The sequence below is a fragment of the Cheilinus undulatus genome, linkage group 20 (assembly GCF_018320785.1).
Source record: "Cheilinus undulatus linkage group 20, ASM1832078v1, whole genome shotgun sequence".
Taxonomy (NCBI): Eukaryota; Metazoa; Chordata; class Actinopteri; order Labriformes; family Labridae; genus Cheilinus; species Cheilinus undulatus.
In genome coordinates, this window is record NC_054884.1 from 38,711,189 (window position 1) to 38,723,091 (window position 11,903).

The following is an 11,903-nucleotide window of genomic DNA, read 5'->3' on the forward strand; positions in this document are numbered from 1 at the left end:
TGAGGGAGTTTGGGGAGAGGACACGGGGTCACATACGTGCTGCATTCACCACTGCAGAATGGAGTATACCTCTGTATACAAGGGCTGGACAGCCTTCTGGCCTGACGGATCTGAAAACAACAGTTTACAGCACAGCTCAGTTACAGTGAGGAGAAGAGCTTCTTTCCAAAACATCAATCTGCAGAGGGAGAGAGCCGCAAGCGTACATGCTAACATGCAACTTTAAAGCAGCAACTTGTGAATTTCAGGGAGAAGGTTTCTTACCAAAGAGAGCACATGTTTTTAGATGGAGCTGAAAATCTGGAAAATGTGCACAACTATTCTATCAAAAGTCATTTACATATTATTTCATATGGAAGAGGGGCCTCACAGCGTCTAAAGAAATAATTTTTTCAGAGGTTGAATACTTTTCATTGCATTGTATGATGCTATGCACATTGATAATTAGGCCTCTTCAGACTTGTATTTCAGAGATATTTTAAAATATTACTTTTATTAAAGAATAAATCTCCTTGAGCGACTATGGTTTTACTCCTTAGTATACTAATTCTATGTACATATTAAGAGATATTCTTGAAAAGTCAAAAACATAATCAGCAAAGTTTATGTGAGATTCAAAAATACTAAACAGCTCAGAATCTAGCATTTTCTGTTGGAACTGGTCGACTTTTCTTCCAAGCAGGGATTATTATGATAGTAGTTTCCATATAAGCATCTCGTCAAAACTTTAGAAATGTATTTTCTCCTTTCGAGGGTTCGTCGTGCTGTTTTGGAAAGAAACTCTTCAAAAAGAGAAAGAAGAGCCTGAGGGAGAGAGAGAATGGAGAGAGACAGGAAAAATATTCAGGAGTTTTCATGTCTGTGTGTGTCTGTGTGTTAGGGTGTAATGTGTGTTGATGCAAGAGACAAAAGAGAAAAACACTTTTCAGACAGAGAGAGCACAATTTCAACCAGCGTAATAAAAACAATTACCCACCAGACATTCAGTACACAGCGTGCCATGTAGAAAAAGGTCAGGCAGATGTGCAGTATATGCAATGTTTTATCCTTTAAACAAATGGTTCCCAACATTTTTTCCTTTGGGCCCCCGACTAACATCTAAGGAAAGCTAAACCCCACCAGGGATCCCTCTGAATGAGTATACATTAGTTTTCATTGTTTCACTGACAAAATCCCAACATACAGTTGTTTTTGAAAAATATCTATGTGTAATCTATCCATTAAAAATCTGTGTATAATCTATCCATTAAAGTTCGATGTATAATCTATCTATTAAAGATCTGTGTATAATCTATCTATTAAAGATCTGTGTATAATCTATCATTAAAGATCTGTGTATAATCTATACATTAAAGATCTGTGTATAATCTATCTATTAAAGATCTGTGTATAATCTATCATTAAAGATCTGTGTATAATCTATACATTAAAGATCTGTGTATAATCTATCTATTAAAGATCTGTGTATAATCTATCTATTAAAGATCTGTGTATAATCTATCATTAAAGATCTGTGTATAATGTATACATTAAAGATCTGTGTATAATCTATCTATTAAAGATCTGTGTATAATCTATCATTAAAGATCTGTGTATAATCTATCCATTTAAGATCTGTGTATAACCTATCTATTAAAGATCTATGTATAATCTATCTATTAAAAATCTGTGTATAATTTATATATTAAAGATCTATGTATAATCTATCTATTTAAGTTCTATGTGTAATCTATCTATTAAAGATCTGTGTATAATCTATCATTAAAGATCTGTGTATAATCTATCCATTTAAGATCTGTGTATAACCTATCTATTAAAGATCTATGTATAATCTATCTATTAAAAATCTGTGTATAATTTATATATTAAAGATCTATGTATAATCTATCTATTTAAGTTCTATGTGTAATCTATCATTAAAGATCTGTGTATAATCTATCCATTTAAGATCTGTGTATAACCTATCTATTAAAGATCTATGTATAATCTATCTATTAAAAATCTGTGTATAATTTATATATTAAAGATCTATGTATAATCTATCTATTTAAGTTCTATGTGTAATCTATCTATTAAAGATCTGTGTATAATCTACCCATTATTATGACAGTGTATTACGGCCCATGTTAAAAACAAATAAATAATCAAAAGGATTGGTTAATTTTCAAGAAAAAACTCAAAAATCTCTCATTTAAAAAAACGATAATTTAAAAATGTAACTATTAAATATAACTATAACTATTTAAAAATAGTTTTTTTGACCTCAAAAAGTCGTGGAAGTTTGTAAACAATCAGATTTTTTGGTGTAAAGGTCAGTGAGAGAGCCCGCTGGCTACAAGATTCTTCTGACAGATTAAATAACCTCCTTGATAGTCCATGTGTGCAAAATGGAAAAGGCCGATGCATCTGTCTCTGTGTGCGCTGAAATGCTGGCTCATCTTCATCATTTCAGTTCATCTAAATGATGAATTTTCTGAGATCATAAAGCAGAAAAGTCAAAAAATCTAACCACTGTTTTCAGTTGTTTTCTTGTAAATTTTGGACTTTACGATGTTGTTTATTCATGATTTAAAAAAAACTGAAATTTTCAAGATTTTAATGTCAAAATTTAATGCTTTTACTTCTGATATTTTTACATTTTTTTCACGAAAATGTACGACTGTTTTAACTCTAAAATTCAGATTTTTTTCTTGCAAACATACAACTGTGTAAGCACAAAAAAATCTATTTTCCCCCAAAACTTCCACTTTTGACTGAATTGTCTTTTTTATTTTGTCTTTTAAGGTGGCCCGAATACCTTGTTGTACATTATGTTTGTACTTATGACATCAGAGCAGACAAAGTCCTGGGCCCCCCCTAGGGGTGTCTAGACCCTTGGATGGGAACCACTGCTCTATAAGCTGATGTCTGTTGCTGTAACTCTCTCTGACACCAGGTGGAGCCATTTTCCCAGAAAACACATGATCAACATGGAGCTCAAGGATGCAGACTAAAGGGACTGAAACAGGATAAATGTGACTTTGCAGAGCAGTTTAAAGATATACATTTGAAATAATGAAAAAAAGATGGAAATGTCTAGAGGGACACAAACTTGTACGAGTATATTTGGTATTAAAGTGATTCTCTTGATTTTAAATGACTTAACTTGGCTTTTTTAATTCCTTATTTGTGCAGCAGATAAACTTGAATTACTTGGTAACTCTGAACACAAAACTACGTTTTATCTACTGATAAATTTCCTTCTTTCGTGTAAATCTGAGAGCCTTAGAGTTGATTTCCTCTTAAACATTCTCCAGCATGACTTTGACAGGATACCTACAGTGTTAGCAGAACGTCCCGGGCCACGCTGAGCCACAATTGCACCTGAGATGGCTTTAATCCAGCTGTGCATGTCCTCTGGACTGTCGGCCTATGGAGGAAAACCAGCAGAGGAGGAGAGAGAGGGAAAAGTACCTTTAATGGAGTTCTTCTATTGCCAGAGTATATCCAATTGATTAAATACAAAGCCTGAGGTTAAATAGTTTGATTTTTTTTAATGACTGACAGCATTACTGATTATATTAATCTTTAAAACCAGTAGTGCAGTCAAATGACCAGGCAGAGAACCTCAACACAGAAAGGCATTAGCAGTAAGATTATTTAGAGTAATAAGGATAAAAAGTTTATAATACTGAATTAAATATTAAGTCACAGCCACTGAGCTAAGAGCTCAGAAGCCAGCGTGGGAAAGACGGGACTTAAACAGTCGACAGCGGGAGCAGACCTGGCTGAAAAAGGAAGGCTTGTTCCCGTTCTTAATACTGGATTATGACCTCATGAGGCAGAATTGGTGGTAGAAAATGCTGCAAACCCTCTTTCTGGTCTGGATTACTATTAAACACAGCATGGTTTGAGTAGTGAAGAAGCAGCTTCCAAAACCTCAGTGAAAAGGAGCCAATGTTGGACAGCACTGGGTTATGTTTGATGTCTGCTGGTAGCCCCGCCCACAGAATTGGCTGGGCCCCTGATAAACCCAAAGAATAGCTTCTGATAAACCCCGAGAATGGCCCCTGATAAACCCAGAGAATGGACCCTGATAAACCCAGAGAATGGCCCCTGATAAACCCCGAGAATGGCCCCTGATAAACCCAGAGAATGGACCCTGATAAACCCAGAGAATGGACCCTGATAAACCCAGAAAATGGCCCCTGATAAACCCAAAGAATAGCCTTTGATAAACCCCGAGAATGGCCCCTGATAAACCTAGAGAATGGCCCCTGATAAACCCAGAGAATGGACCCTGATAAACCCCGAGAATGGCCCCTGATAAACCCAGAGAATGGCCCCTGATAAACCCAGAGAATGGACCCTGATAAACCCCGAGAATGGCCCCTGATAAACCCAGAGAATGGCCCCTGATAAACCCCGAGAATGGACCCTGATAAACCCCGAGAATGGCCCCTGATAAACCCAGAGAATGGCCCCTGATAAACCCCGAGAATGGCCCCTGATAAACCCAGAGAATGGCCCCTGATAAACCCCGAGAATGGACCCTGATAAACCCAGAGAATGGCCCCTGATAAACCCAGAGAATATTTATTTGTGGTTGTATTTAACCATTTTAACCACTTTTTTTCATCCATTATTACACTATTGCTTAATTTTGCAACCTTTTGCTATTTCTGTAACATCTCTGTGCAACTTTAGCCACGCTTGGTCATCTTTTTGCCCATTTTTGCCATTTTTATCCCATTTTTGAACTTTTCACCAGTTTCTGTTTTTTTAACCATTGCTTGCTCCTTTTGTTGCCATCTTTTCACAACGTTTTGCCTACTTAAGCCGACCTTTGCCTTTTATTTGTCTGTTTATGCCACTTCTTGTCTATTTGGTATTTTTTGCTGCTTTTGCCAAATTTTGCCATATTTGTCACATATTTTTGCCACTTTTTTTTTTTTTTAACATTTTGGCCACATTTACCCTGTCTTTTACCCTCTTTACAAATTTCTATCACTTTCATCTTTTCACCACTTTCTTGCCCATTTTGCAAGTTTTTGCCTACTTTGGGCACTACTTGCCCTTTTCTGACATTTTTGTCTCTTTTTTCTATTTCAGCACCTTTATGCCCATTTTTAATACTTCATGTCCATTTCTTGCCACTTTTTGTCCATTTCTGTCACTTTTTGCCCCCTTTTCCCCCATTTCTCCTACATCTTTCTCCTACATCTTTGCATGTTAGACAACTTAAGCCACCCTTTAACTGTTTTTGCCACTTTTTGTCTATTTTTTCAACTTTTTGATGCTTTTTGACAAATTTTGCCATTTACGGTTAATTATTTGCCACTTTTGGTTCATTTTTGCCACTTTTTTCAACCTTTTGCTACTTTTTTCCTGGTAATATGCTTTTTTTCACTCATTTCCATCACTGTCATCTTTTTACCATTTTTTTGCCCGTTTCTGCTGCATCTTTTTGCAAGTTTTTGCTTACTTTGGGCAACATTTGCCTTTTTCTGCCACTTTCATCACCTTTCCCATTCAGTAACATTTTTTGCCAGTTTTGCTGCATTTAACCCATTTTTTTTCTACTTCCTGCTTCCATTTCTTGCCAATTTTTGCCCATCTTGTCCATTTGAGCCAATTTTTCCCAAATATGCCATTTTTAACCCATTTATGCCTTTTTTTCCTTTGAGTATTTTTACCCATTCTTGTCACTTTTCACCCATGCTTTTCTCACTTTTTACAATTATTCATTATATTTCCAAAAAAAAAAAAAAAAAAAAGCCTCAGTTCCTTCTATTTTATTGTCTGGCATCCTGACATTTGTGCTGGTCATGGCCAAGCTTTCCTAATAGTTCAGTGCAGTGAGTTGTTTTCTTTTCAAGAACGACAAAAGTTGTGTACTGACATGTCTACAATCCCCATGGTTTGCGTTATTCCTTGGTAGCTGTGCACACATTGTTTACATTAATAAATGTAAGTATGTTTTGATAAAAGGGCTTTATATTGTGAAAAGAGCTGTATTTTACTACAGCAACAATAAATGAAATTCATGTGTTGTTTTGATACACTGCACCATGATTTTCAAACCTCCCCAGAAAGCTCTTCCCTTTATCTGTCCTTATGGGCCTTGTCTGCTGATGATCACCAGTATAAAGGAATAAAATATGATAATAAGGAAAAAGGGTATTAAAACAGCAACTTTTTCACTGAATTTACAGTACATCTCATGCACAGAGTTGCAGGCAGTTTAACTGGATTTCTGAATGTGAACGTGAGTGTTACCTGTATGTAGAAGGTCCTGGAGCTGGTGACCATTTCAAACAGATTGTCCCTCATCATCAGCTCACTGCAGGATACAGGACAGAGACATGAGAAGCAACATTTTTATAATAATTGATATGAATGCAGGAACAAAGCATGCTATCAACATGCTAAGGAAGGATCACAGACCTCTGTTTGCACTCTTGAACTCTGTTAATCTCTTTTAACGGTATCACCCTCAGTGCCTCCCTCTCCTGCAGGGAAAGGAGAAGAAACATTAACACTTCACAGCAGCTACAACATGATCAGGAAGCTGACAGATAAAGTGAGTGCAGTATAACCTCTGTTTCCTGGGACTGACGTGGTGACGAGGGAGCAAAGCTCTCAGTTTACCAGCTGATCTTCATTCCAACCCTCACCTATGGTTAGAGGTAGTGACTAAGAGAATGAGAATGTGACACAAGCAGCTGAAATGGGTTTCTTCAGAAGGTTGGTTGCACTCAGAGAAAGCGATGATTCCTAGTTCACCCCCTTTGGAGTTCTTCCAGGGAAGTCCAACTGGGTGAAGACCCTAGCCTTTCCAAAGCGGACAGAGGGGCCAAATTCCACATCTGCCATCAGGCAGATCCATCTTGTAGACTATTGAGCTGATAGGCTTGTTCCTGGTCAGGGAATGACGGGACCAATCAGCATCATTTGGAAGAAGAGGCGGTGGCTACAGGTGTGGTTTAGGTGAAGAAAGATTGTAAACAATGGTGGCCAGTGAAGAGAGCTACTTAGATGCAGCAATCAGGGCCTTCTGATAAGAACCGGCAAAGAACGGTTGGCCCATAATGAGTGTGACAGACTGAACATTCAACCAATCACCCTCAGAGTTTTTCTCAAAGGTTCTGCCCTTCTCAAACACCGTCTATAAGTTGTTGTCCAGATGCACATGCAATATATCCCAGTCTATGAATATGTGAAGCAGTTGTGGCGTTTCAGATTTGGGGTGAACCCTGGGGGTCTGGAGCCCTCATATATTTAGGAACCTAAGACCTTTTGGTCTTCAAATCTCCATATATTTGGGGTTTTTATTAGGATTACATTAAGTTGTATGGTGATTTGAGGCCCAGAGACCTTGAACTAATATCTTTTAGGTGGTATGGGGGCTGGAGGGCCTGCAACCATCATATTTTTTAGGACCTTTCACACCTAGAGCTTTGAATCTTCAAGCTTCTTTCCACCTCCTTGGTACCGTCATCACAGAGGACCTCAAGTTAGAGCTCAACATCAGCTCCCTTATCAAGACAGCCCAATGGAGGATGTAATTCCTGCAGCAGCTGAGCAAACTCAGCCTGCCACAGACCATAATGGTGCACATCTACATCGTCTGGTGTGTTGCAGCCAAGAAAAGATAGGGTGAGGCTGCGGCACATCATCTGCTCTGCAGAGAGGGTAACTGGCTGCAGCCTACCATCTCTCCATGACCTGTACACCTCGAGGACTCTGAGGCATGCAGGTGAAATGGCAGCCCATTGCTCCTAACCTGGACATGGACTTTTGAAGTCTATAAGAACCAAAACCTCCCACCACAAGAACAGTGCCTTCCCTTCTGCTGTCAGCATCATGAGCAGTACTCCAGCCCCCCCCTCCCCCCACATTACAGGCTAACTGAACTTTAGAATCAGTAGACAAAATTAATGCATGTTTAATAAAACATAATGCATGCTTACTTTAGAAAATTGCACGATAACCTAATCAGCAGTAAACCTGCACATTGGTACAGTTTTGCATCTTTGCACATACTTTGTGGTGTTCATACTGTATTTTCTCTCTTTAATTGCTTCTATATTTTCCTACAATAATCTATTTAAGTTTACAGTCTTTAAATACTTCAATCTATTCTACGTTATTTTATTGCACCAAACACCAAGTCACATTCTTTGTATTGGAAAACGTTCTTGGCAATAAAACTCGGTTCTGATTCTTGAGAAAATAGATGAACTGACGGCTAATACATGCAAAGCTACAATTCTCGGTCTTTCAATTCTTCATGAATACTAAAATCTTGAGATGCACCGTGTTTCCTCCTCTATTCTTGATATTTTCTTTTAAAAGGAAGAAGACTGCAGTGCAGATTTTCAGAGAAGCACAGGCAAGGCAATGTAAAACCGTATTGACATGCATTTTAAATGCTATTGCATAGGAGGTCATGTGGCAGACTTCTAAATGCATAGTTCCTGTAAGCAATCAACCACTGATTCTCTACTTTTAGATAGCAGGGAATAACATGCCAAAGAGGAGCCCCAGGTCTGACATGAACATAGACTTCCTCCTTGGAGGATTAAAGCTGTCTTACATGAGGCTGAACCAAGCTTTTAGGTGATCAGTGTCCACAACTGCATTATATTTTCACTCACGCCCTGACCCCTCTTTCAGCGTGTGACTCTGCAAACCTTCAGTGGAAAATGTAGAGGCATGATCACACAGCCAGTCTGCAAAAGCACTCATACTGGGTGTGTCCCGACAGGCGGCGTTAAGAACTTGCTAATCTTTCCACACGTGGATCATGTCAGGAGGTATTCAGGACACATGCTGCAGCATGTCAAGACTCACAGCTATCTAAGGGAAAGAAAACACACAGAGAAGAGCCTGACTTTTCTACTCTTTCATGGTTTAATGTGCATCAGCTTTTCTGGTCTGTGAACATTCTCCTCTTTTTTTTGTTGCATCAAGTCTCAGCCAGCTGTGTGTGTTTGTGTTTCTTATGAAGCTGAATGAATAAACCAGCAGTCGTTGGGCTTAAGAGGACTGCAGCAACCTGATGCAGCCAGCTGCAGTCTTCCTAAAGGGTCCATTCACTCAAATAAATCTTAAAACACAGAAATGTTTTCTCACCAGGTCAGATTTGTAGTAGCTGAGAGCGTTTTCTTCCAGTGTGAAGTACCGTCTCTTCCAATTCTTCATCTGAGAAAAACAGGAGAAACATTCATCATTTATTTATAAGTTTAACTCTACTAGATGACTTACATTTTCTTGGAAAACGTTGATTTAATAAGGCATTGAGAAAATAACTTTGCATTTTCCAAACATTTCCGCCATTTACGAACAGAGTAAGTAAATGAGTTTAACAAGTAAAGTACTGCTAGGATTTTCAACAGACTGCAGGGTGTATCTCTCTCCATAATCCAAAGAAACAGATCCCAATGATTAAGCTCCACATAAAGGTTTGGAGCTGCTGGGACCCCATAGAATGAAATCTTATGTTTCTTGTGAGGGTCATGCAAAAGAAAATGGTCATTGGATCTTTAAAGGTCATTATGCAAAATACACTTTTTCAGGCTTTTCTAGCAACAGTATTTAACCCTTGCCTGTCCACAGTCTTCCCAAGAATCAGAAAAATTCACCCCCCCCCTCCACCTTTCAGAAAATATGTGCTGAAACGAGCCATTCTCAGATTTTCCCCTCATGATGTCATGTGGGGAGTTAGCTCCACCCCCAGGTTCGGTTGGCCCTCCCAGCTTGGACGAATTTTCCGCCCTCCTCTCATATCAGGAGAGCCAAATCCATTTCCTGATGCAATAGAACATGGAGCGTGTGCATGATTTCTTAGTTTTGACACAAGGCGATGCTGCTCTGTTAATTCTGTAATCAAACATTCTGACAGGAGTGATTCAAAGACGTGCTGTTTTTCCAAGACAACTATTTCAGATTTAAACATATTAACAATCAGAATAAGTATATCTTGAGACAAGCTGTCGGGGTCTCCATCCATCTATTTTTTACACCTTGGCCGTTTTTGAATTTGCCTAATATACTAGCAGTGCGTATTGATTCAGGAAAATTTCACAGTATGCATCGGACCAGTCTGCTTCGCTTACTGTTACCCACAATGCAAAGCACTGGGTCAGAGTTTGTACTAGTGGAGAGCGGTGGCACTTTCACTGAAGTGGCTGTTTGTTACAAAAAGTGCCATTACCTTTTATCTTTACCTTTTTAACATGTACTATAGCGAAATAAGTTGTAACTAGAAAAGCACTTGGAGAGCGCAGACCTCCGCCATTAGCCCTATTTCCCAATAGTAAGGAATCTTTTAAAAAATTCCTGGATCCAGGTCAGTCCCAAAATCTAGTCAGTTCTTCCTTATGATATTTCTGACATTTCCTGAAAATTTCATGAAAATTCATCCATAACATTTTGAGTTATGTTGCAAACTAACAAACTAACTAACAAACTAACAAATGCACAAACCCACCCGATCATATAACCTCCTTAGAGGAAGTACTAATAAAATCGCGGCTGTTTTTTGTTTTGCCGTTATGGCTTGTAACGGCCGGAAAGGTGCTGTCAAGTGTGCCCTTTACTGCAGTATACATGCTAAGCTAAAAACAACGGCTATAAAAATCCCGAAAAATCAAATAGAAACACTACCCTGAGTGCAGTATGATCGCAGTATGTATTGCAGTGTGCAATACATACTGCATACTGCGTTTGGCAGGAGTATGCAGTAGGCAAATTAAAAAACAGCCCTTGTCCCATTAGGGGTCACTGCTGGGCTTGAGCCTACCCAAAAGGCGGGGTACACCCTGGACTGGTCGCCAGTCAATTGCATGGCTGAGACAGACAACCAGGCACGCTCACACTCACACCTCCGGCCAATTAACCTAACGGTTTTTGGTGGTGGGATGTTGGAGTACACGGAGAGAACCCACGCATGCACGGTGTCAACATGCAAATTCAGCACAGAAACCAGGAACCTTTTTGCTGAGAGGCAACAGCACTAACCCCTGCGTTGCCGTGCAGCACCCCCCACTGTATTTCATGCCTAAATCCTTGAAAATGACTTGACATATTTTACTTGTCAGCCAGTAATAGAAAGGTGTTACAACGGCTGTTTTTAAGCATTTCAAATTACAAAGCTAACTTTTATGCACTCCATTTTCTTTTACACAAACAAATAATTGAAGCTTTAGACTTATTAATAGGCAGTGTTTGTGTATTTCTCTCACCACAGCTCCCTGTTTGACACAGTATCCAGCCTTGATGACGCCCTGGTCCTGCACTCCTCTGGACAGAAAGTAGGGCAGCTGATTCTGACCCCGCTTTACACCTCCACGCTCTGCCCCGTTCTGCCCCTCCCCCTGCTCCTGAAACACACAAATACACAGCAGTTCATCACAGTCTAGGAGGCACTGCGTCATTATATTCTCAGAATATAAAACATGAAATCTGAAAAAGTAGAGAAGAGGGAAAAAGCATCTTTTTGGACTGTAGTTTGTGTTGCAGTTGAATAAAAACGTACATTGCTATCATTTTATTTTTATCAATAAGGTATCACCATGACAACCCTTCTCCATATCTCCCCAGCTTGTTGTTCCTGCTCATTCTTCAAAGTTTTGACCTTCCAGCCACAGAATTTCAGCCTGCCGTCACTCGCCTGTGTTGATGCAAGCTCGGTCACACGTTGGTGTTGCATACCATCACAGACAGGATCAGACCTGCCAAGCTGCTTCTGCTAACAGCTGCTAATGCTACGCACATGACTCTATTTGTTACCTGTGTAGCAGTGATGATAGGGACCCCTCCTATGATCTCAGTCTTGTAGGAGACCTGCTTCATGGCTCCCAGGACCTCCTGGGGAGTCTCTGCATTGGCGGTTTGGCCCTCGCCTGGCTTTGGCACCT

At 39.4% G+C, this 11,903-nt stretch overlaps 1 protein-coding gene across 5 annotated transcripts in view; it reads right to left on the reverse strand.

Annotated features, from left to right (window-relative positions):
- plekha1b (pleckstrin homology domain containing, family A (phosphoinositide binding specific) member 1b) overlaps positions 1-11,903 on the reverse strand; it is a 37,963-nt gene that overhangs the window by 10,755 nt on the left and 15,305 nt on the right. For 2 of the 5 annotated variants that reach the window (XR_005993462.1, XM_041815045.1), the window contains exons 6-11: positions 11,776-11,901; positions 11,229-11,366; positions 9,118-9,186; positions 6,427-6,491; positions 6,259-6,322; positions 3,320-3,409 (exon numbers count right to left, since the gene is read on the reverse strand). Coding sequence is in view for 3 of the 5 variants with exons in the window: in XM_041815045.1 (XP_041670979.1) it covers positions 3,320-3,409; positions 6,259-6,322; positions 6,427-6,491; positions 9,118-9,186; positions 11,229-11,366; positions 11,776-11,901 (552 nt within the window). In the remaining 2 variants the exon portion in view is untranslated. Of the gene's footprint in view, positions 1-36; positions 3,410-6,258; positions 6,323-6,426; positions 6,492-9,117; positions 9,187-11,228; positions 11,367-11,775; positions 11,902-11,903 lie in introns of all 5 variants that reach the window. The other 3 variants (XM_041815047.1, XM_041815046.1, XR_005993461.1) reach the window with 3 other exon arrangements.